General features: G+C 27.7%; 3 protein-coding genes across 6 annotated transcripts; all 3 read right to left on the bottom strand.

The window, feature by feature from the left end:
• Window positions 1–1,352: 1,352 nt before the first annotated feature.
• LOC130955596 (lysine histidine transporter 1-like) lies at window positions 1,353–7,480 on the bottom strand. The gene is made up of 7 exons (XM_057882486.1): window positions 7,303–7,480; window positions 4,797–4,954; window positions 4,183–4,566; window positions 2,838–3,337; window positions 1,982–2,073; window positions 1,822–1,890; window positions 1,353–1,721 (listed from the first exon to the last, which is right to left on the bottom strand). The coding sequence occupies exons 1-7, from the start codon at window positions 7,339–7,341 to the stop codon at window positions 1,623–1,625; spliced, it is 1,341 nt and encodes a 446-aa protein (XP_057738469.1). The 5' UTR covers window positions 7,342–7,480; the 3' UTR covers window positions 1,353–1,622.
• A 6,409-nt stretch (window positions 7,481–13,889) lies between these two features.
• On the bottom strand, window positions 13,890–21,673 carry LOC130957944 (uncharacterized). Of its 3 annotated transcripts, none has more exons than XM_057884807.1 (4): window positions 21,483–21,673; window positions 17,498–18,220; window positions 14,974–15,787; window positions 13,890–14,605 (listed from the first exon to the last, which is right to left on the bottom strand). In XM_057884807.1, exons 2-4 carry the CDS (start codon window positions 18,200–18,202, stop codon window positions 14,067–14,069), a joined length of 2,058 nt encoding a protein of 685 aa, XP_057740790.1. In that variant the 5' UTR covers window positions 18,203–18,220; window positions 21,483–21,673; the 3' UTR covers window positions 13,890–14,066. The 3 variants fall into 3 exon arrangements, with proteins under 3 accessions (XP_057740790.1, XP_057740787.1, XP_057740788.1); XM_057884804.1 differs by lacking the exon at window positions 21,483–21,673 and adding an exon at window positions 18,659–18,790; XM_057884805.1 differs by lacking the exon at window positions 21,483–21,673 and adding an exon at window positions 18,519–18,576.
• A 2,927-nt stretch (window positions 21,674–24,600) lies between these two features.
• On the bottom strand, window positions 24,601–26,019 carry LOC130954784 (54S ribosomal protein L37, mitochondrial). Of its 2 annotated transcripts, none has more exons than XM_057881550.1 (2): window positions 25,821–26,019; window positions 24,601–25,284 (listed from the first exon to the last, which is right to left on the bottom strand). In XM_057881550.1, the coding sequence occupies exon 2, from the start codon at window positions 25,273–25,275 to the stop codon at window positions 24,883–24,885; it is 393 nt and encodes a 130-aa protein (XP_057737533.1). In that variant the 5' UTR covers window positions 25,276–25,284; window positions 25,821–26,019; the 3' UTR covers window positions 24,601–24,882. The 2 variants fall into 2 exon arrangements, with proteins under 2 accessions (XP_057737533.1, XP_057737534.1); XM_057881551.1 differs by having other exon boundaries at window positions 25,814–26,001.
• Between the last annotated feature and the right edge of the window lie 1,065 nt (window positions 26,020–27,084).

The following is a 27,084-nucleotide window of genomic DNA, read 5'->3' as shown; positions in this document are numbered from 1 at the left end:
AGCGTGTTGAACCACTTGATAGCTGGGCTGGCTAGGGTTTATGGAAAGTCCCGACATCGGATAGCGTCGACCGCTCCTTCCAGGTTCATCCTGGCCTCAAAGACCGTTATGTGTTCTTGGGGATCTTTAGTGTCGTCAATCGTCATACCTCATATTGGTTGGCTTATCGAACCTTTTTGGTAACCCTACTTTCAGGACTTTTTCGGTGAATAGAGTTGTTTCCATTACCATGCATTTGTGTCGCCTTTGCTTGGAATATCTCTAGTGTCTTTCTCCATGGTCCTCTCGGTTGGAATCTCGGGATCGACTGCGATACCTACGCCTCTTGTGATGTCGATCCAGGGTTCTCGTTCTGTGCTTCCTTTCTGGAGGTGGTTCGAGAGATCGATTTGTCCGTATGCTCTGGTTGGTAGCGTTTGTTTGTGGTGATCTTACCTTTCAGGATTTGAACTTAGTGGCAAAACTCCTGGATTATGTGGTTTGTATTTTCTCCTAGGTCGCTGAATGACCTGCTTTTGTTAGACCGGTGATCTTCTTCTTAAGATTGTTGTCCTTAAGACTGCTTCCCGGTTGAGTGCGCGTTGCATGGGTGTAGGCCACATTGGGCACCCTTCTGTGGCCTAGGGTAATGATGGGATTCTATTTTTATAGACTTCGCTGGATTATCTTATCTTTGTGCAAAAAAATTCTATTTCATATAATTTTGATAGGGGATTAAGAGGTAAAAATAATCTCAAACGGTCAGACTATTAGAATGACGGAGATATATTTAAATTTGTTGTATTAAGCCCGATAACAATTTAGACGCTAAATTCAGAACAGTTAACTACTAAGATTTCATTACCATCAATGTTATTAGACTTTATTAATTATAAGTGAATCAATAATTTAATCTTTTGATTCCATACTATTATTACAAAATATTCTTATTTTTCATTTTCGAAAATACCGTTCATTCAAAATGCATACTCTAACTTATTAAAATACACAACTAAAGTATATACAATTTCAGCTACAAAATATTATTACTATTATTACAAAATAATATTCTTATTGAAATAATTAACATTCAATTTTAGTTTTACTGTTTTTTTTAATGGTTAAAATTAGTTAAATTTTATTCCTAATATTACACCTATCGTCATCTTCTATCTCAACCCTTAAAAATGATTCAAGCCAAAATAAGCCTGTTTAATTTCAACTCATTAACATTAAATTGAATGAAAGTTTTTTACTTTGAGATTTAAATTTATATATTAACACATTGTACATTAGTACTTGAATTTGGATAAATTCAACTTATTAAGTCGTCATAAATCAGCCCGATCATATATATATATAAATCTCATAAGTGAGCATCCATGTAAAAAATCATTTCCAAAAGTAAATATATTGTTTACATATAACCTTAGACTAAACATTTTAATATCTTACATTCCTCTCTAGAGTGAACAATTCATAGGAACAATTTCCTTTCCCATCTAAGAATTTTATAAGAACAATTAATACATTCCAATTTATGATCAAAAGCGATATCTTTGTGTCATTGAATCGTGTCTTGAGTTGACTTCATGACTATCAACTTCAAACTATACACTAACTGACGATTGTAATAAAGGAGTTCAAGAGTAAAATTTGTAGGTCTTAGCTTTGATTATGATTGTTCTTAATCCTCCAATTGGTGATACAATCATTAACAATACGCCAAGCACAATGCAGATCTGCAATGATAAATAGAGCACATTGTTAAACAAAGGGATTAATTAATATAAATTGTGAACAAATAGTAACTTAGACAAAACCAAAATTAATTAAACATACCCAGTTAGTCCACCAAGACAAACTATATTTCTTTGGTTTGTAGATTATAAGCCACATGATGCAAGGTAGCTGAAAAGTTTAAAGAACAATCCATTAATCAAAATTATTATAACAACAACAACAATAATAATAATAAAATTGTTAAGTAGTCATGACTTACATAGTATGTTGTTGGAGCGAAAGCAAACCCTCCAAAAAATCCAAGGAGTCCATCAAAAAATGGAAAGGTAACTGCAATGAACATTGTGAATGCTGGAAAAAGAAAAAAGAAATGTCATTGTCTAACATATATATAAATATTCATATGTACTTTTATTGAATAATTTAGAAAATGATTTAAAGATATAATATTAAAATTTCCAAAAAAAAAACAAAAGAAAAATAGAAAAATAGAAATATACAGTGTTCATGCATATCTACATAGTTGTTTAAATTTTTAAGATAAACAATATCACAAATCATTGTATCACACATATAAAAGTAAAATGCAATTGAAGTGAGATAATAGCGTGCAAATAAAAAAAAAAACTAGAGTTATAAATAAATTTCTAATAACTTATATTTCAGACAGATTATTTTTTAAAGAAAAAAAAGTATTAATAAAGTCTTTTAAAATAAATATAAACAAATTAGTTTAAATTAAAATCTTTTATCATAATCATATATAGGAACTAATTTAAAAGTAATTTGTTTTCATCCGTTATTTTAAAGAATTTTATTAGTAATTTTTTCAAACTAATATATTAAAAATATAAATTCTTAAAAATTTATTTGTCACTTCACTCGTACAAAAATTTAAATTACTTAAATTTATAGTGAAAACTTACGTAAAGTTGATAACTGAAGTTGATAATTGAGACTGATTTGACTAAATTTTCATCTAACGGCTCTCAACTATTAACTTTACGTGAAGTCGACTGAATTTGAATTTTTACCTAAATCTTCACGTGAAGTCGACTGAACTTGAGTTTTCACCTAAATTTATTATTGTGATGAAGGATGAAGTTATTACTTACCAACATATATATTACGTACAACAAAACGAAGCGTTGTGGTTGGTTTGAACTTGAGTATTTTGACGAGCAAAGTTTCAATCATGTCAAACACAGGCATAGCATAAACCTGATAGCTTCCAATCACATGAATAACAACAAACATGTTCGCCATTGCAATAAGCCAAGCTGGTTTCTCCAACGAGACCAGGATATCAGATTCAACTGAATTCCCAAACATCCAATAACCAATGAAAGAAACAGGGAAGTAGCAGAGCGCCACCACTATGTAGGCCACAACCACTCCTCTCCACATTGCAATCTTCGATGGCTTCTCCGCCGTCGACGGAATTGTTGCTTGGATTTCAAGCACCACGTTGTGTCCTGCATAGGCAAATGCCACAGATCCAAGGGCATTGAAGAAATTAAATACTGTTCCTGCTGCGCTACCGGATTTGTAACCGTATTGCACGTTTTCTTGAACTCCCTTGTCCACGGAAGCCGCCCAAGCAATTGTAGAGTAACTGTAACAAAAAATTCAACCATCCTTAATATAGTAACAACAATCTCATATGTGCACCAAAAAAAATTTTGCTATCAAATTAGTCGTTACATATTTATATATAAATATACGTATTATTTAACTTCTTTTTAATATATATTTTGTATTTTATTATACTTCAGTTTTTATATCGAGTTTAAAGTTGAGAAATACCCTTCTTGAAAACATGTCAGTTTACAAAAAAACATAATCTAAATCATATTGATTGAAATTTTTATATAAGTTAATTTTATAGTATTTATGAGTCTAAATTTTGTCTAATTTATTTTTTATGATAAATTTTAAATTTTTTTAAATAATTTATTTTTATAATTTTTAAATAAAATATTAATTTATAATTTTTTTAATAAATTAGACATCACCTTTTAGACACTATAACAATCACTTCTTACATATATATTTCAGAACTATTCAAATTCTTTCTAGATTCACATCCTAAACAATATAAATAAAAGATATAATATATTCACAAAATATGCTATCTATCCTAATTCTTATACCTCTTAAACTATACTAATTTGAGCGATAAAATCTCTTATAAATATACTTTTACTATTATGGAGATACCAACTCAGAACAAGAAGATTCATTGCAGTCTCATGTCTTGATCCTACAAATCTATATTTTATGACTATAAAAGATAATTCTAATCTCACTTCTTAAATTTATTTTAACATAAATTTTATACCAATGATTGATTTAGTAACTGATTTTTACTCTATATATAATATAATTGATATAATAATTAGAATGTAATAAGGAGGCAAGAAAAGTTGAAAAGTGATGTTATAAACGTAGTTATTATACCTTAGGGACATGACAGCGGCTGCCAAGGAAACACCAGAAAGGGAATTGAAGTTTGGGAGATGAGAGAGTACAAAGTGAACAGAGGCAAATATCATAATGAAAAATGTCAATTTGATTTTCTTGCAGCTTGGACACACAGTATCATGGAACTTCTTCAATGATGTTCCTCCTGTTACCATGTACACAATGTTCGTTGCAACTTCAACCACAAGTTGTTGAGGCACCACAATATATAACCCTAGCTTTTCACCAAATGCATGCTGACCCAGTTCATGATATCTGTCGAATCGTTTCCCCGGAACCATTTCGTGCATCTCAACCATTTGCCATAGCGTGTATAGGGTGATGATCCATGATAGGATCATTACTGTAACCCCAGGACCCCTGCATAAATATATACAAATACATAGTGACTGATTTTGATTTTAAAAAATGTGAAAATTCAGGAACAGTCAACTTCACGTGAAGTTGATAGTTGAGAGCTGACTCAGCTACCAACCTCACGTAAAGTCCAGTCTCAACTATCAACTTCACGTAAAGTCGACTGGACTTGAGTTTCCACCTTTAAAAAATCATTGGTGTAGGTGCAACAATGGAAGTTGAGATTTTTTTACCATCCAAGCTGTGACATTGCATAGGGAAGACTAAGAACACCAGCTCCAACCATGGCAGTGACATTGTGAAAAGCTGAGTACCACCATTTCGCATTCCTTTGAGATGTAATTGGAAGCCACTCATCAATTTGCCTCTCCCTCTCTGATTTTTCTACATTCTGTTTTAATTTTGTCAACAACCAACTGTAAAATTACCCTCTGATTTAAGCTAAATATATAATACAAATGATTAATTATGTTTACATATTTACTAACATAGATAGTTAGATACTATGATTTTAAAAATTGAACCAAATAATAATTTAATTAGGTTCGTTAAAAAAAATTAGTAGTTAATCAGTCTCATTCTAATAATTCTTTTGACATTATATGTAGTCTATATATTTCTAAAATATTTTTAGTTACTAACAAATTATTTTTAAGATGAATATTTTAAAGAAATAAGAAAAAAATTAATCTCTTTAGAATAGTAGTGTAACAAATTCTTTATCTCTAAATAACACCTTTAGACAGTTGAAGTTGTCACCTAATAAATTATAGGATAATGTTAGGTAACTAATAACTTTCTTGAACAACATGAACAACTACCAATCAAATCAATACACACTACATTTCTAAATTACACACCTAAATCTTAATATTATAATAATTATCCGCACACCTCCAATATATCTATTGTTTACATTGTTTAGTATTTTCATTGTTTGTCTATATTTTTCCTAAATTATATTATTATGGAATGGTCAAATGCAACAGAATTAATTGTGGATACAACACTATTTAGAAATAAGACAGAGGAGGGTCTTACCAAAATCTTGGAGTTGCAATATACAAAAAGGCTAAATTTGTTGCCATGTGAAGTGATTATTCTTTTTTTGTTATCTTCTAAGGATATGCATTTTTTTTTAATGTTCTTAGCTCTCATTCTCAAAAGATGCCTAAATACTTATCTCACTATTTGCCTATTTGATTGGTCCACAATTTTGACTTTGACGATGCTCAGCAAACATATCAATATATGACTTTGACTAATGAAAAAGTAGTTATTTTTATCTAGAAGAGTAATAACATTAATACAACTAATGTTTTATTAGAAGCATTGGTCAACTGTTTTATTTATTTTTTTTCTTCTAAAAAGCCAGCTATAGTGAGAAGTGAGAACTGAGAAGCATTAACAAAAGAAATGCTCATTTTGTTAATTATTTCCGTAAAATAATTTTAAAAGAATGATATTAATAAAGTAAATAACAATTATAGTGAGAATTGAGAAATAACATGTAGAGATTAATTCCTAACAACTATTAGTCAATGGAAATGCAGAAAAATAAAAAAAATCGTAACACGTACTTATTTTAATAGATAAACAACTTTTTTTTTATTTCATATATTTCCTATCTGAGAGAAAATGAGAATATATAAGCAGGATTTTTCTGAATAGGGTTACTTGCCCGAATCTAAATTAAATACTAAAGAATATTACCGTCCCAAAATAAATAAATAAATAAAAGAAGTGCCACAAATAGGAGATTATTGACAATTTTGTTCATTGTGGAGACAATTTTATGTTGGGCTCCACTTGCATGAGTTATCAAAGAGGCGTTTTGGGCAACACTTTTTTATTTCTTATTATTGAAAAAAACAACTCTAACAACAATAACTACACAATAATTATTAGAAAAACTTATGAATATAAGTCATATTGGACGTAGTTATAAATTTGACATTCAATTCATTAACTTAGATGGGTTGAGTAGTTAGCTTACTTATCCGTTTAAGTAGGTGTCAAAAATTTAAATTTTATCTTGTGTATGCAGCAACTCATTAATCAACGACAAACATTTAAATAGAGCTTAGATTCACGATAAATTAGTTTTTGATCTATCACACTAAAAAATACTATGGATATACAGAAAAAAAATTGACATTTAATTTGTGATATTATTTTGAAGTGCTGATAATATTGTATAAATGTTTTGTTTATAATATTATGGGAAAATTTCTCACCCTTATTAAGCATATAAGAGATATTTATATTTAAAACTTGTTGACTTTTATATAAACTCATACGTGTTATGCATGTGTATTTCTAGTTTGACTTGTATAACGTTTTTAAATCATCTTATGTAGTCATATGTGTACTATTTATTCCATTTTTTTAAGTTAAAGGAATCTTGTCATCTTAAGACACATGTACGTGTATAGGTGACGTATGAAGAGCGTTACTATTAGTAAATACTTCTGTATTTAATTAAAGATTATTATTATTACTATTTTACCCCCAGTGACATGTGTTCTAAGAAACTAAAATGGTGAGTAAATAGAGAAATATCAACAAAAAATAAAAGGCAAAATAATGGACGACATGAACATTATTATTGGAAATTCATAATATTACTAGCTATATATATATATAGCTCATAGAATTATATATTAAATTATTAACCTAATATAAATTAAATACGCTCAAGAACAATAATAAAAGATTATGTATATAGAAACTACTCACAGTTTTGTTATTGTGACCATTTGATGCTTCAATTTCCATAGCTGCTGGTGGTGGTGGAGAGAGAGAGAGAGAGAGAGAGAGAGAGAGAGAGCACTTCAGATAATATATATGGTGTATGTGTTCTTGTTTGCTTAGGAAAATTGGGTGTGGTGCTCTCTAAGCTTTGAAAAACTTATAATGTTTCGATATTTATAGAGATATATTATAGCATTACATGGCAGTTTCTTGATATTTATTTTTGTAAAAAAAAATTAAAAAAATAAAACTTCACAAGAAGAGAATGAAAGTCTAAAAAAGTGAGAGTTATTAGACGTGACGTTTGTCATCTCTGAAAATCATGAATTGAAAAATAATCATGTTGATTTTTAAGAGGTCATACATTGACTTTTCAGATTTTTATTTTATTTTATTTTATTGGTGATGTATGTTTAGTTTCTTTGTCATGACTCATGTGATACAAATTTCGTCGAAATGCAACACTATTCATTTATTTATTTTTTGCAGCAGGGACCGTGTTTATTTAGAAAAATCAGCGTTAGATTTCAATTCACCATTGCACAAATGGTTGATTAAGGTTGGTTTACTACTCATTCACTACAAAAAGAAATAGAAGAAATTAAAAAAGGTTGGTTCATTCAGAGCAAGAGATATCATTTTTGAGTAATGTTAGGGAATTAATATTATAATAACTAATACAATTTCAATTAATATTATAGCAGTTTGTTAAACAAATAAATATAATATAAAGTTTGTTAAAAATAATTTTTTATTAAATTTAAATTTTAAATTTTTTTTCTTTTGTTAAATAATATTATCTATGATGTTAATATATAATATCTCCTCAATTTTTTATTTATTAGTATATTTAAATAGAAAAATACATCGGTCTCTAAATTCAAAATGAAAATATCTTTATTTTTATTTTATATCATCAAAATTTAACTAACTATGCTACCTGCATATTAAAAGAGAATTACTTATTATATAGTTAATAATATATGTTAAAACAAAAATATTATGTGTATAAAAAATAATTATAGATAAATTTATTTTTTATATATATATTTTTTAATATATATTTTATATAAATAATTAATTTAATAATTATATAATAATATTTATATATATTTATAATGATTAATTTAGTAATTATTTTGTATGCGCACTTAAATATTTTTATAAATGCTAAATTGACCGCTCAAAAAAAATTTGGAAAAATTTGATTCATAAAGAAACATAGGAGCGAAAGAAGCAGCATGTGGTGTGGAAATTGTGGTTGATTGATAAACTGAATATGCAGTTAATTGGTTGCAGTAGAGTTGACCAAAGAACCAACGAAATTGGCACATGTGTAATTACGGATACATATTACATAGTATTTTTCTTGGTCCTAGCGTAATGATCGATCTTGTGAAATTTAAATCATAATCATAGAATAGGACAAGAATAAGTAATGGAAGTTGTCCCATGGGTGAGACTGAAAACAATTTCGTAAACCGAATAAACAGAATGAGACTTGTTGCAACGAAACTTATAAGAATTTTCGGTGTCTACTTCCTAATTAATGTTTTTATATGGCTTGTTAGTAAGCATTAAAGGTTGAAGCTTCCCACCCCAACATGGTAATAATAAGTTTCATCATGTCTATATATTAAATTAGGATTTATTTATCTTATGTACTAAAGACATATTTTAAAAAGATAATAATATATTTTGTAATTTTTAACATATTTAATATATTAAAAATATATAAGAAATTTTTTTCAATAATTTTTAATAATATTGTTACGGTCTTATATAAACAAACAGAGTCTTGCTAGGGAGCTAATGGCTTATTTGTACAATATGTACAATGAACTATATGAGTTACCTTGATCTTTCGGATCTAAAACTCTGATACCATGTTATGATACAAATCATCCCAGAAGCTTACGTTGATGGGAAAAGGTAACAGGTTATATCTGTAATAGTTCATGAACTTCTATTGTAGACATTGTACAAATATTTCATTGCCTCCATATACTTTCCCAAACATCCTACTTTATTCTTAACATATATTGTTAAAATGAATTTAGAAATAATATATATTATTATTTATCAAAACAAAAATATTTTAGATACTTTTATATAGTTAAAAGAAGACATTAAAAACAGTCAAAAAATTATTTTATATTTTAATAACAAAAAACTATCAAAAATGTATTATAATTTATCTAAAAAATACTTTATATTTTATATATATACCGTTTTCCCGTATCTTATAAGATTTTAAAATTTGTATATCTACGTATCCCGTACCGTATCGTATCATATTGTATCATATCCTGTGCCCGTGCATCATAAATTTTTACAAATTGTCTTTTCGACTAGATCATCACTAATGAGCAAGGAAGCACGAACACTTAGCAAAGTTGTCGTGTCCGCGTTTCGGACACATTTTTTGACACGATACTCACCGATACTCGTTCGACACACGTGTCTGCTATATCCAATCGTGTCTTAATAAAAAAATAAAAAAATTTTCTCCAAACACGCTTGGACACACCTAAATATCATCACGTGTCAATGTGTCCAGTCTTATATATTCTTAACATATATTCTTAAAATAAATTTAGATATATTATATATTATTATTTATTAAAATAAAAAATATTTTAAATACTTAATATAATTATAATAAAATATTAAAAATAATTAAAAATTTTAATTTATATTTTAATATCAATAAAATATTAAAATATCATTGTAATTTTTCTAAAAAAATACTTTATATTATATATATATACATATTTTTGTATCATGTAAGATTTTAAAATTCGCATGTCGATGTGTTATGTCGAGTAGTGTTCTGTACCCATATCAGTTTCAGAACTTGGACTCCTATCATCTCTTGAGCTTGAAGCCGTTACTCTTAATCAGAATAAATATATTTCTTTATTTTTATAGTAGTTTTAAAATGTGCTATTAAATTATATGTTAACAAGACCCATTAAATTATTATGGATTTTGTCAATAAAAAACCTTGGAAATACTATCATAAAAGTGTAATTAACAATACATGAAAAATCTTTTATATATATATATATATATATATATATATATATATTAAAATGATTTAATTTTGGAATGACATGTATAGATTTATATTTTTTTTAATACACAAAGTCATAGGATCTAGTAGATTGTAATGATTTTAACCAATAATTAATCAATTATAAATATTAAATTGTCTTTAATAAATAATTTTTATTAATTTATGTGTATAAATTTTAATAAATATGAATGTAAATTGTGTTGATTCATATGTATAAATTTTAATAAATATAGGTACAAATTATATATTTTATATGTATAATCTGTAAATATAAGTGTAAATTATTGCTGACCAAATATTAACTTAAAATAATAATATTTACTAATCATATAACATTGTTAGTTTTAATATATTATGATTTATGAATATTTATCTTTTAATTTAGATTATATTGGATATTATTATAATTTTTTTGAAAATTGTTTTTGTAAACTTTTGTTCTTTTCGTTCCAAGGATATTGACATATTGTGAAGATTCACCTCTTTCGTGATAAATAATGGATACCTACAATCGAATTAAATTATTATAACAATATTATTTTTTAAGAATTTAATTTTAATATATTATCAGTATAAAATAATTTTACACGTACATTAAATTACATAACGTCCTGTTAATAAAAATAATTATTTTTATATTAACCGTCATCTAAAAGAACGAATATAATTAGATAATTTTATAAAATATTTTATACTATCAATATATTAAAATTAAACTCACATTTTAAAAAATCACAAAAAAAACTCATCTTTTAAGCTAAAAAATTATGAATTTGGCTATGATTAGAATAAAAAATAATAATTAAAAGTGAAAAAAATAGATCACTAAGTGGTAATTCAACTAAAGGGCGAGAAAAAAAGTGGTAATTCAAAAAGAGAAAATTTTCATATACAATTACATCATCACGATGTTAATTAATTATTAGAATCAAGCCCGAAAAATATTTTAAGGGACAAGATCGACAGATATAATCCTCGTTTGCATGTATCAAAATTCAAAAGCGTGCGTGTCATATGAATACAAGATAGGATATTATATTGCTGCGGCTCAATAAAAAAATACAAAAATATTTACTAACCAAAAAAAATTAACTAAAAATATTTAAAATTTATTTTATTTAGTATTTATTAATTGTCGTGATAATTAATAAATATTAAATAAAACAAATTTTTACTATTTTTTTTCCATAGTATTACCGAAAAAAATAATAATAAAAACATATTATCATTTCATAGAATATTGCCTTGGTCAATCAACAAGCATAATTTTCAACTAATTCAAAACACCATAGCCACAAGTTCTATCTGTTCACACACGCTCAAAAGGTCCATGTTTTCACTAAAATTCCGTCCAATCCAACAGAAACATGTGATGTATTTTATGTTATATATTTAATTTGCTAACATAAAAATATAGTGAATTTTAATTTTGTTCACTTCAAAATACTTAATTTAGGTACTATGGTCTAAGTTCTCTTAAAATGTTTGATTTTTAGGAATTAGTTGGAGCTATGGAAGATAATATACTTATAGCATCTCCAATAATCTGAGTCATCTAAAACTTTTTAGCTAAACTTTTTTTTTACAGGAGAAAAAATAGATATACTAAGGTTTATTGTATGCCATCTGATCCATTAGTTATAATTTGACCCACATAAAATTATAAATCGAAATCTACTTAAAATTAAATAAATACATGTTACATCAAGAATACATATTTTATATTTTGCTCTTTTAACAGATTTATCTTATAAAATTAAATATTACTAAAAAATAATTACCACATAAATAAGTTAACATCTTTAATAATTCAGTAATACTAGACTTATTGAGTAATTACTTATAGCACAATAACTCTATAAATATAAAATCTTAACCACGCAAAAAAATACGTTATTCACTCTGAATAATATCTATATCATCTTATATTCCATTTTTTCCCAAAAAAAAAAAACGAGTTCAAACGCTAAATAAAACGAGCTGTATCGGCTATCCACACATAAACACCATCAATATAGCAGGTGATTAAGTTTTGCATACGAGAAGTAAGCTTAATTTTCTTGGAAATTAAAAGTCGTATAATGAATTTTCAGTTCTTAGCTTGTGGGCGTTCAAAACATCAAACTAATTAAAGTACGAGACCGATATATAATGATGTATAATTCCTCATTGATAAAAGGTATCACTATCAAGTGTCTCAAGTAACCCAAACATTATGTTGTGTTTACATTGTTGAATATTCTTTAATTTGTACATTTTTAATAAGAGGAGTGTTAGGAATTAATAAGTTTTGTGATTTGTAACTATTAATTAATTATTATTAGTATTTTTAATGGTGTAAGATTTCATTTAATAATATGAAATTATTCACTTTTTTTTATTAATTAAGTATTGGCCAAATTTTAATAAAAATATTGACATCATAGACGGTCTCTTTTAATAATTTCTTCCTACTTAAGTACGTATTATATTTAATTTTATAGTGTTATACACATACTTATTATAATAATTTCTAAATAATTCAATGTGAGCAAAAATAATTCTATCTTTTTTATATTAATTGTGTAAGTAACCATTTAAAAAAAATTGACTTAGAAAATTGTGCGAAACATTTTACAATATTAATTAGTGTATCAAAAATTTAGTATTACTTCAATGGTTTAAGCGTACTTATTATCACATCTAAAAATAAGGATAAATTAGATGTATGTGTATATATCAATACAAGATATAAAATTTATTTGGATGTTATTAAATTATTAGAAAAAAAATAAAATTATTTTTTAATGTATTTAAAAAAATAATAAAAATAAAAAAACAAAAAAATGAAATTTAAAAAAAATATTTTTAACATTATAAATAAATAAAAAATAATTTTATATTATTGTATCTGAATATAATTGTGAGATAAAAACATTTTTATATGAAATATCTAAAATTAAAATTACTTTTATCTTTTTAAAACATCTTCTAAATGAATTAGTCAGAGACAAGATATAGCAATAATCTTAGTCAGCAAACAACTGGAGTTCCATTTGTCAATAAACAACCATGCTTACAATTCTATAAGGTCAATACTGATGAACAAGTCAACCAAGGTGTTTTAATATGTGCTTCAATGTGATTTGATTTTAACTTGTTGTGAGTGTTCTATCTTTTTCCTTTTATATTTGATAGGTTGTGTTACAAAACCGTTTATAATAATATACTATTCCTCAGTCATATTTAGACATAAAAAAAAGAAGTAAAAGTAACAACAAATAATAATAAACTGTTTGTGAAAAAATAAAATTAAATGGTGGAACAAAGAACGAAATTAAATGGTTCTAGGAACCAGATTAATAAACTGTTTGTGAAAAAATAAAATTGGATTGGAGAAACAATAAAAATTAAAGTAAAAGTAAGAAGATAAAACTTAAAAGAACAATTTTCTTCTTCTTCGTTCCTTGTAATTTTCAGAGAGAAAAGCTTATGACAAATTAAGTCTCAAAACTATAACAAATTAAGCACACAAATTCTATTATAATATCAGAAGAGTAAACTAAAAGTTGTAATGCATGAAATCGTAACACGATGTTACAAGTTCATTATTATACAAAACTAATAACATTTAAGTAATTAGTTGTAAGAATAGATACAATTTAGTCAAATTAAGCTCCAATTTAATTAATTAAGCCACAGCAATGGCATGATCCTTGTAACTAGTTTGGCTCTCTTGCCTCCTATGACTTGGGTTCTTCATGACATTAAGGCCAGGTGCACCAAAACATACCCTTAACTTCTTACTAACTGAAGTACTTCTCTTACTCAAATGTGGTGATTCATCATCACAAGAAGGCCCTGCAATGTAAACACCCTTCTGTTTGTCCATTGATCTCGGCGAAGAGATCGTCGAGGACTTCGAAAACGAGCTAGACCTTGACCTCCCTGAGACCTTAACCTGTGGCATTGATTGCATTACTCCATGGACTAGTCCTGAGGCAAATCTCTTCTTTGCATTGGGACTTGACTGGTGACTCCTCACTGAGAGTGTTCTTTTGTTGTTAGGAAGTGATGTTGGCTTTGTTGAAGGGAATCTTTTCCTCAATGGTGTTGGAGCTTCTTCAATGGCAGTGTTATTACTACTATTATTGTTGTTGTTGTTATTCCATTTCTTACATGATGAGTCCACTGAACCCTCATCTATAGATTTCTTCATTCCTTCACCTTCTGTGTTAGTTGTTCAACAAATGCAATAAGAATAAGAGAAATTCTTAGTGTCTCCAATGAATTTATGACATGTGTACTCAAGTGACATAAGCTGAAAATTCAGATGAAGTCGACTTCATGTGAAGTTGATATTTGAGAACCGTTAGATGAAAATTTAGTTAAATCAGTTAAATCATCTAACAGTTTTTAGGTATCAACTTCATGTGAAGTTGATTGCACCTGAATTTCCACCTTGCTATAAATATTCACTAATTTAACTATCATATAGCAATTTTTAACTATCAATTTTATATGAAAACAATTGTTCGTGAGGGTTTGGCAGCAGAATTTGATGTATAAATTTGAAGTATTTTTACATGATAGCTTACCTTTCTTATCTTTCACCCTTGGCCACTGAAGGACCCTTTTCAACCTTGATGCAGCATAGTTTACAGAGCTAGGCCTTTTGCTCACGGACGATACTCGATTCGCGGCGGTGAAGTCATCCGGAATGTGCTCTGACGAAGAAGAACTCCTTCCTCCACTTCCATGATCAGGACAAGCATAGTCTAAGTTACTCTCAATGCCAGTGTAGAGGAATATTTCAGTGTCGGAGACTCGAAACGACACGCCGGGGCTGGTTCCAATGCTCTGCTTCCTCAAGTGTGAAGCTATGGCCTTTCTTGAATTGTGACCTTGACAACCAAACATTCCCCCAGCTGAGATCAATTTCTTGATGAGAATATCTGAGGATGAAGAATTTGGTTGTTGTCTAAGGTAATCAAGTGGAGTCATGGCATGAACATCAGAGATATTCACATTTATTAATGGAGCAGTCATTAGGAGTTGAACAAGATCAGTGTGAATGTTTCCAATTATGGCCATGTGAAGTGCTGTTCTTCCATCATTATTCTTCACATTTATGATTTCCTCCACATGGAAACTCTTACCACTCAGTAACTTTCTTAGAAGCTCAACCTGTCGGTCCAATCTCCGGAAGCCGGGTGTCTGGAAGCCGGACACGGCCTTATGGAGAAAAGTTTCGCCGGCGTTGTTCGTCTGAGAGATCAACGCCGGAGATGCAGAGACAAGAGCCTCGGCCGCGGCTAATTGGCCCCTTGAAGCAGCCACATGGAGAGCAGTGTTGCCTTGGTGATCTATGGAGTTGGTCAAGGCAAAGGATGATATAAGATACTTAACTACCTGCAAGGGTGCCAACAATTTTAGATGTACTGTCAAAACCAACACAACAACCATTAGAATTTCAAATTGGTAAATTATAGGTAGACAACCACATTAATCAACAATGTGAACAATGAGATTAAAAAAATAAATTAATTTCAAATGAAGAGTGTTAGGTAAATAATGACCATTTTAAATAACAAGAACAACTACTAATCAAATCAAAATACACTACATTTTAATTTAATGCTACTAATTAAATTTAAGATTAATTTACTCTTTTAACTCTATTAATTCACATTATTTACACATTATTCAAAAATGTTATTGGTTATTTATTCTTTTATTTCGAAATTAATTAATGACATGAGTATTTAATAATAACCAAATTTAAAGCATGTTGTTCATGTTATTTAAAAAAGTTTAGTTTAGTAAAGTTTTGTCAAGTGCTGCTTGTAAGCACTTTGATTTGTGTTTGGTAAATAAAAAAAATGTACGTGCTTGTGCTTTTAAAAACACTTAAAAGGGAGTATTTTAAAGTTGGTTTGTACTTATTAAAATTAAAAAGTTTAATATAACTTTATACATTAATTAATTCTAAATTTAATCCTTACATTTATATCTATTATAATAGTTTTAAATTTTAAAAGTCAAGATATCAAATGCAATTGTTATTATTTGTATTTATTAAAAATCATTTTTAATTTAATTTACTAAACATAAATATTATAATTTTTAAAAAATTATATTTTAACATTAGATTTTATAAACTAATTTTAAAAAAATAAAAATTTTACCAAACTAAACACTCGTTTGAAATTGAAAAGTTTCAAAAATTATTCTTTTGGAACTTTTAACTTATAAAAACTCACAAGTCACATTAATATTGTTTGATATAAATTTTTAAATATATTTTTAACTTCTCAAAAATTGTTTAAGAATTTTTAAAGAAGTTAACATTTTTAAAAATTATTTTATTATTTTTATTTATTAAAACAACTTTAAAATAAATATTTTTATAATAAAAATTCAAATATAAAATAATATATTATAATTTACTTTTAATATAAGTTCTTATATTTTTTATTTTTTTTTAAAAGCTTAACTAAATTATTTACCGTTTACCCAAATTGACCCTATATCTAAGTCTACAATTAATGAATGCTAAATAAGATAAATTATGGTTGTTTTTGACTAATTTTCTTTTGTTATCAAACATTTTCATTTTAAATTTTAAAAGTCATTGTATCAAATGCACTTGTTATTTTTGTATTTATTAGTCATTTTTAGTTTGATTTATTAAATATAAATATTACAACTTTAAAAAGTAAAAGTTTTACTAAATTAAGAGTTCATTTAAAAAATTTTAAATGTTCTTTTTGTAGACTTTTAACTTATAAAAAATCACTTTAATGTTGTTTGATATAATTTTTTAAATATATTTTTAACTTTTCAAAAATTGTTTAACAATTTTTAAAGAAGTGAATATTTTCAAAAGTTATTTTATCATTTTTATTTTTTAAAACAACTTTAAAACAAATACTTTTATAATAAAAATTTAAATATAAAATAATTTATTTATAAACTATTTTTAATATAAATTTTTATATTTTAATGTTTTTATAAAAAAAAAAAACTTAATTAAATTGTTTATAGTTTACCCAAATTGACCCTAGGTCTAAGTCTCCTTGAGTAACGATCAAATTATTGAGAAAACGAAGAGAGCATTACCTCAACCTGGCCTCTGGCTGCAGCTGCATGCAAGAGAGTTGAGCCCTGAGAATCTCTATAAGCCAAAATATCAGTACAATTTGCAAGAAGGTCCTCCAAGATCTTGATATTACCACCTCTAGCAGCAGCATGAAGAGCTCTATTCGTCATTTCCCACTTATAAACAGAAGGAATCTCCCCAATATGCTCCTCCATACCCCCTCTGCCGGTAACAAACCTCGGCGAAACCGCGAAATCAAACAGCACCCTAAACACCTCACACTTCTTGCTCCTCGCAGCCGCATACAGTATATCAGTCACACCGTACTCTCCTTCGCCGAAAACCAGCAGAGGATTCCTCTCAAGAAGCATTTCTACAAAACACAAGTCGCCCGCCGACGCCGCCGTGTACATCAGCCATCCCCCGTACCCGCCGCGGATCAACGACTCCCTCCCCTTCTTCGATTCGCTTTCTAGAAGAAGCTTTTGCGCAACTTGGCACCGTAACTTGGCTACGTAGCTGAATTGTTCTTCGTCGTCCCAAACCACTTCTAGTCGCCGGATTCGCCGCAGGGAGGTTAGTTTGAAGAGGTGGTTGCTGTCGATTCGGAGCAGCTCACGGACCAAATCGTAGTGGCCGTTGGCCGCCGCCCAATCGATTGGCGACGCAAACCACCATTGGTCCCCTGTGCTCTCCCATCGAAGAGGAAAATCTGTATGATGCATTTCGCAACCACACTATCACTGCGAAAAAGAAGAATCCTGTTATGAAGACACTGTACAGACCAGAGACTAATCTGTCGCGGATCTAAACTATATTTAAATATTTGTTTTGTATATATACAACGCAGAATTTAAATCCCAGTGGCTAATACTTAAAATAATCACATCAATTAGTACTAATTGAAAAAATATTGTATGAATCTTTCAGGAGTAGAACATAGACAGAGAATAATAATAATTAGAAAGATCGATGTGCATGATCGGTATCGGTGTGATCACATGATTAATAGAAAGCAAACAGTATGAGAATGGAAACAACCATGATTGTTATCACAAAGCTAAAACCAAGAAAGGTAACCAAATAGAAAAAGGTTTAAAGAAAAGAAGAATATGGTTTATATATATAAAGTGATCATAATCCCAAGAGAATTTGGAGAAGATAAAGAAAAACACACGCACCATGAAAAGGGGATATTCCCGGAAAATTTGCTTAGCTTTGGAATCTCTTTGAAAAAGTGAAGTCCTTAAGATGATAATAATTAATAATGGTTTTGTGTAGTAAAAACCAGGGTAGGTTGCAAAGGACACAACATGATAATGAAAAAGGTTGGTTATAAAGATGGTAGAAGTAGGAGGTTGAACCACTGCTAAAGGCCTAGTAGTAGCTAGTACACTTTCAAAATATTTTTACCATGGGTATTATTTAGTGTCTAATTTTTATCTAATTTATATTTTATAATAAATTTTAAATATTTTTTAATAAGTTAGATGCTACTTTTTAGATACCACAGTAATCACCGATATTTTTTCTCAACATCCAAACATGGTACTTTAAAAATGGACCAAGAAGATAATACTTTTGAACACTCTTCAAGTGAATTAGTGAAATCCTATCCATAATGCATGGTCTTCAGGTCTTGTGTATGTGTCTACATATATAAAATAAAATGATTAATTACTAAAATAAAAATTTAAATTTTATGTATCGAGAGTGAAAATTTTTTTTGCATAAACAACTCATGGTATACTGTTATTTATGTAAAAATAATTAATTTTTAAATTCACTACTTAAAAAATCACTTAAACGCATAAATATATATAAGAAATCAATTATCACTTTCTTTTTATATTATACTTATTTTGAATATGAATATAAAAATAAATCTAGTTTGATTAACTTATTTATAAAATTTTAATACATTTTTTATAAAATTTAATTATAAATGTAAATATATAAATATGTAATTATTTAATATATTTTAATATGTTCTAGTAAAATATACCCTTTTTCTTCTTCTAAAATTTCTGCATGTGATGTCAGAAAATTTGAAACGTTTTATTTCAATTTAAGTAATTAGTTTACTCAGTTAAATACTTGTTTGTTAAGTTAAATATTAAGTAGATAAATCATGTCTCTTATTAATGTTTAATTAAATAAAATAATAATAATATAAAGTTGTGAATCACATCTTTTAAAAATTTTTAAGAGCAAAATAAAAATAAAAAAAATTATTAGAGAATAATATTCTTTTTTTTTTCTTATATTTATCCTATATTTGAGTTGAATTTGCCAACCTTTTAGTAGACCTCTTAATGTTTTAAAAAATATATATATATAATATCCACACATTTTTCATATTGGAGTACTGAGCTCCATTTAAGGGTTTGTCGCTGGCCAATGAATTGCTGCAGACTAGTAAACTAACCACTAGACCAACCCAACTTAATTACCTCAAAAGAATATTACTATTACTAGTGAAACCATTCGATTGACAAAAACGGTAGAGGTGAAACAGACTAATGGACATTAAAAAATGAGAGAATGTTTGACTTTGACCATTTTACATTTTACATTAGAAACGTGAGGGACAACTGGAGAATGCTAACGTGTCACTCTTGAGGGTGAATATCTCAATCTAATCTACTAAACAAAAGGTTTTAAGATTATTTTTAAAAAATATTATTAAAATATATAAAATAATTTTAATATTAATAATATTTACATAAATACCAGAAATGATCATAATATATAATCATGTTAAAATTTATTAAAAAAAATTTCAGTATTGACTAAATCATTACATGACCACAACCAAAAAGCATTCATTCACTCTTTCTTATTTATTTTCTCATAGTCTTGTGTCTCATTGAACAACTAACAATCTGAATTTGAAATATTACACGATCGAATCTCTTGTAGGTGTTTTGATACCTATCCGATATTAATAGCAATAAAGTATGAACCAAATCACCTTAACCTAAATCACACAAGTATTTAAAAATAATAATTATTAAGATTTAGTTAATACATATTTTAAAAGACAAATCACATCATTAATCTATTAGGAGTTTTAATTTACGTGAATATCCTAATGCAAAGTGTGCTTATGGGTCCTAAATTTATGTAAATCCGATCAATGCAATTCGATGTACCTTCATTTTATATAAATCGAATCTAACAAATTTGATTTATTTCCTATACATGTAAATTAAAGTCACTAAATTTAAATTACTAGCAAGTCACATAAATCGAATCAAATGTAATTTGATTTACCTTTAATATATATAATTCAAATGATACTCATTCGATTTATGTGAGAGAAGTATGATGCATGTAATTCGAATTAGTATGATTCAATTTACACGTAAAAGTTGAATTTAATATTTGGGACGAAATTATATTGATTAAATCGAATTGATTTAATTCAATTTATTTAAAAAGCGTGAACTATATAAATAGAATAATAACGTGGATTGTTGTATAGAGGTAAACTCAGAATGTCTAGTAAAGAGAATTTTCTAGTTTTTGTATACTATAAATACACAATTAAGAAAAAAAAACGAGCGAGTATAAAGTTTACTGACAAAGATTTTTTGCGTGTCTTTATGAGACATTCTACGAACTTTGTTGATTTTCATAATAGGATACTACAGAAATTGGGACTACATGCATAAAATGAAACGGATAGAGAAATTATATTAAAGAATAAAGCAAATAAAGTTTCATTCTAAAAATTGTTATTTTTATATCGATCTTTTATAAATAGACACGTTACTATAATTAATAAAAAATTCAAGCATTGCCGTTAAATTTTACATAATGAATTGATAGAAAAACATAACATATTTACTGTTTATTATCGTAAAAAACTTAATTATATTGATTAATTTTTTTTATAGACTAATTATTCCAAAAGAATGTTATTATCACCTTATACTCTAAACACTAATTATCAACATTTGTTATGATAACATTTCAGATTATGGTAGCAGTTCACCTTACCTTAGCACATGATTTTTGGTGAGCTGTCCTGGTAAGCTAGGTACCTAAAAGTGACCCAAAGTAGTCCATACTTCACATTATTATTGAATGGTGTTGGAATCACAACCATTGTCCATTATAAAGCTCTAAAAAGTGCACAAAACCATGTGAAAAAGGAAGCTTTTAACATATAGGTACTGCATCCCCCCACTACAAAAAGAGCTTCTTCTTTTTTTCTTCTTTCATTTATAGGGCAGAGGGATTTTCCTGCTTTTTATAACAACAATGATGCATGCATGCATGTCATGTCCAATTCCATCACCTTCTAATATCATTTTCTTCATTTCTTGCCTCCCTCTTTTACCTCATGCTAGTCTCTTTCTTTGCTTTAGTAGAGGGTGGTGAATTGAAGGGTTAAGAAATGAAATGAGACCATATCTTCACATATCACATGGGATAAGATAATGAAGGATAACACACAACCACTACTAGCAGTGAGAGTGAATTAGCCATGGTAGTTAATTAAGATTGTGATTTATTTATGAATAGTTATGCTTCATAATGGATGCATTATTATACACTACAGAAAGGGACCACACCTAGGGTGAAATAAATTTAAAAAAAAAAAGAGATAAAAAAGGGAAATTCTAGTATGTTAGGTACTTATTCATTGTAACATTTAATTTATAGATTAGATGCACCCAACAAAAAATAGGTTCTAGTTATTATTTTATTTAAAATACACTCACAACCAAAATGAAGATCTTTTAAAGCTTTTTGGCTATTATCAATTATTGTAGTCTAATTTGGCTCCAACCTAATTCTCGTTTGAGTCTTGCCTTCCATGAATTAATTCTTCAGTTAATTTGGAAAAAAAAAATCATCTACACTAAAAATTACCCACCAAAGTAGTTATTATATATTTATATATATTTACAAATATTAATTCATATGTTTTTTAATTAAATAATCAACCATTAAAATTATTAAATCTATTGTAATAAAATAATCAAATTTGTAATAGAAGAATAATTAAACTTGTTTATAATATTATAATAATTTTTTATGAAATGTGAAATACATATTTTTATACATAATAATTAATTAATAGTTGATATTTTATGTATAATTTTAAACTTTACAAAAAAGAATGATCATTGCTTACCCAAAAAATAAAAAGAATGACCATTGCTCTGTGAACATTATGCACAATCAACATTGTACAAATGTGTATGTGATACACTTTGTTAGTTAAGATATTTAAATAGCTCACAAAGCCGAATCAATAAGGTATAAAGACTAAACAAAAAGGGCCTACAAAGTTGATGATTGAAAAGGGAGAATGGCATGATGCATTTGGAGTGAAGGTTCAAAAAGTGAGATATCATTTGATTTCCAATCTCTTTAGAACACTAGCCGGGGAGCAGAAGATGGTGGCTTCCACCCACGAAGTTTGATAGCAATAATGTCAAGACTAGGGCCCAACTACATGTTACAATGACATAGCCATAGGAGAGTGTCAATACCCCAAAAAAAAAAAAAAAACCATAGAGAGTGTTATTTTCTTTCAACATTTTTAATGGGTGGAATTAAAATATGTAACAGAGCGTAAGAACTGGACCAGACCAGCAGTTCGACTGAAAAACCGGTAATATGGCTTCGAACTCGTGTCCTTTTGCTGCATACCAACAAGATATGCCACAAAACTTTTGTTCCTTAGTTAATATATATATTATATACATACATAATTGAATTATTTTATATAATTTTAGTTTTATATTCATTTTTTTAATTTATAATTCTTTAAGATTTATACGATTATTAAAATAAGTATTAAATAGATATAAGCATTATCGTTAAATTTTACATGATAAATTGATAGAGAGACATAACATGTCCACGGTTTATTATCGTAGAGAACCAAATCGGTACTTTGTTTTTTTTAAGGGCTAATTAATCTGAAGTTGAAAATTTTAAAGACCTAATTGTCACTTTACTCAGTTTTTACTATTTTATATTTTTTATTTACGTAGAACCGATTCTACTGATTTAATCAGTGATTTATTGATTGAACCAATAAACTAATAAACCAATGACTTGTCTGATTTGATAATCGATTCGGTTCTAACAACTATAGGCAAAAAGGATAAAAAGAAAAAAAAGGAAAGAATAGAAAGAGAGATTGACATATATTGGTGTTTATTGAATTCTATTTTCAAACTTCATTTCTGATTGACATACAATGAAGCTTAAAGAAGCTAGGAAAGAGAAGGTGTAAAGAAAATAAAAATCAATTTATTAGTAAATGGACATTGATACTGTCACAAGACACAACAAAATACAGAACACGCAACACAATCAATTTATTAGTAAATGGACATTGATACTGTCACAAGACACAACAAAATACAGAACACGCAACACACAAATTTAAAATTTTTATAAGACACGGAGACACGATATATATATATATATATATATATATATATATATATAATATAAAATACTTTTTAAATAAATTATAATTATATTTTAATATTTTATTAATATTAAAATATAAATTAATTTTTTAATATCTTTTTTAATTATATAAAATATTTTAAATATTTTTTATTTTGATAATTAATAATATATATTATTTTTAAATTTATTTTAAGAATACATATTAAAAATAAAATTAGACTCATAATAGTATTTAATTATGCCTAAGCGTGTACAGAGACAAATAAATCCGAAAAGTGTCTACGCTTCACCGGTATTTGATTTCTCATTTATTTAGTTCATTGGGTTGAGGGAAGGAAACGTCGCTAATTTATGTTTCTCACAAGTCACAATATAGCGAACAATGGGTGAAATTGTTATCATCTACCACCACTTCATCCCGATTCTAAACAATTCTATAAGAATTATCATTCTTTAATCATACCTGCAGTACCTAAGAGATAGGTTCAAATATCAAATTTGAAAGTTTTAACATGCCACCCTTGTAAGAAGAAATCAACCTTCCACAATAGCACTAAATGCAATACAAAGACTATGATCATGCATTCATCTTTCTCCAAGTGACTCTGCCTAAATAAAAAATTTGAGTGAAATTACACGAATTCTCTTGAACAAGTATTATAACTTTATAATCAAGTATCTAATTGGTCTACACAAAGCTACCAAAAAAGATTTTATTGACATACCTCAGTCCAATACAACAAACAAAGTTCATCGGGTCTAATCTGCTAAAAGATCACAGGGGAAAGCAAAAAGTATAACCAATCGAGATTGCTACATCATGCAACTCTTAAGCATATGTAATTCATTTCAATTGCTCCAAGGAATCCCAGAAGACTGGAACCACAACACTACAAAAAAGAAAAAGGATATAACTCTGATCTGTCATTCTCACAACTTTCTGCTATGTACCATTGAATCAGTTCTTGGACTTGAGAGAGTTATTCTCCTTGATCCTTGCTCGGTTATCCAGCTTAACAAAGCGCTTAAGATCTTCGTAAGGCAGTTTATTAATGTCCTTCCTACGCAGTTCACTTAGTGCCGGGCGTTTATCAAGCAAATGCCATAACCAATCAGGGTATTCAGAATCAGGCTGGATTTTCGGATCGGCGCCTTCCTTGAGAATGTTGGCGCCTACAACCGTACTTGCCTTGACTTCCTTGCTGAGAGATGATGCTTTGGGCGCATCCGCAGCACCCCCTTTTGATCCTTTTTTCGCTTTACCAGTGGCAAATGTCCTTTGGAATGAAACTCCAATTGATTCTTTGGTAATAAGATTTCGACTAACTAACCTAACATGGTTCATTGCCATGATTTTCTTCTGAAAGATAAGTTTAAGTCAGAGGAGCATTTAAGGTAAGCAAGCTGGAGAGTTTACCTATCCAATCTAGAATCATCAAGCTAAAATCGTTAACTCGTAACAGGTTTATGAGTTTAAACTCTAAATTGTAAAATGGATTGAGTTTACGAATTAACTCGAGTTTGGATACAAAAAATTCAGAAGGAATACAAATCCTACAAAATATAAACACAGTATATAGTCAAACATAATAGTTAAAATAATAGTTAAAATGTGAACGGTCCAGTCAAACATGTCAAATCATCTATCGGTTCTCAACTATCAACTATCAATTCTCCGAGGCACTAACCAGAGGAACATGTATTAGAAGCCACACCGGCAATTGTTTACAGAAATTGATCGTCAATAAAAATTATAGCAGCAACAGCGATAACAACAACAACACATTGAACATCAATGAAAACAAAAATATATCGGAATTAGATAATAAAATTTACCATTAAAAATAAAAAAATCGCAAAAAGGCAGAAAAAAATGACAGAAGTATTACTTCGCACCTTGCAGCGAGAAAAAGTGAGCTGGCAAACCGGAGAGGCGGAAGCAGAAGAGCAGAATGAGACTGGAAGCGGCGGGGCAGCGAGAGCAGAAGCAGCGGAGGAACGAGCAGAGAAGAGATGCAAATGGAGATTTGGGGTTGTGTGTCTAAGCTAGGGTATCTCTGCTATGTTTAACGATTTGGATTTTTTACAAGACCAGATTTACTTTTTTAGTTAAACGATACAAAATGCACTCAAATTATTTTATGATTTCTTTAAATTTTATTATCGATAAAAATAATATTAAATTATTTAAAAATATGATAAAAATAATATTATATATTAATAAAAAAGGTGATATGCCAAATAGATTTTTTTTATTAAGTGAACTTTTAACATTAATAAATAAATTACATCTCAGTCTTTTATTATGGGAACTTATATTTGATCATAATTAGACATTTTTCACACGTTTTTAAATTATTTAAAAATAATTTTATTAATAACAAAATTTAAAAATATTTTCATTAACCCAAAAATTATTTAAATGTATTTTTAGTGATTTATCTACTTTTTATTACTGACAAAAATTTAAAATATTTTTATGTTCAATTTCATTCGATTATTCCTAATATTTTAAATAAATTTTTATTTTAACCTTATTATTAATTTGTATGATAGTTAATACTTAATAGTTAAGAATTTGTTTCAATATTTTACTTTTTAATTATAAATTCCAAATCCTTTATAACTCAGTACTTATTGCAAAACATTTTAGGGAAAAAATAGTTACACCACTTTATTTACATCCCTTTTATATATCTTTTTAATTATATAGAAGATCATATATTTTTAATTTTTATTAATTACTTTTAATACTATAAATAAAAAATAGAAAAAGGAATAGTATATATAACATTATTTTATATTTTGACAGCTATTCTCTTATATTTTTCATATAATGAGAAAATGTATATTTATTTATTAAAATAAATTTTTTTCACAGTATTATTTATTACCTTCTGTTTCTCCGAACTCTTGTCAATTATATGATTTTTTTTAACTGGAATGATATCAATTGTATATTTGGACATGATATCGGTTTTGGCTTTGTAAAAATCATTTGTAGTTTATTTTAAAAAAAATTTATAAAATAATTAACTTGATTAATGAATTATCATTTTAAATACACATATTCATATAAAATATAATAAAATTTAAAAATAAAAAAAAGCACTCCTTAATATGAAATCAGACCTTTAAGCATCATTTTTTTTTTGGTGAC

The sequence above is a fragment of the Arachis stenosperma genome, chromosome 10 (genome assembly GCF_014773155.1).
Source record: "Arachis stenosperma cultivar V10309 chromosome 10, arast.V10309.gnm1.PFL2, whole genome shotgun sequence".
Classification (NCBI taxonomy): domain Eukaryota; kingdom Viridiplantae; phylum Streptophyta; class Magnoliopsida; order Fabales; family Fabaceae; genus Arachis; species Arachis stenosperma.
This window is presented reverse-complemented; position numbering and strand designations above follow the sequence as displayed.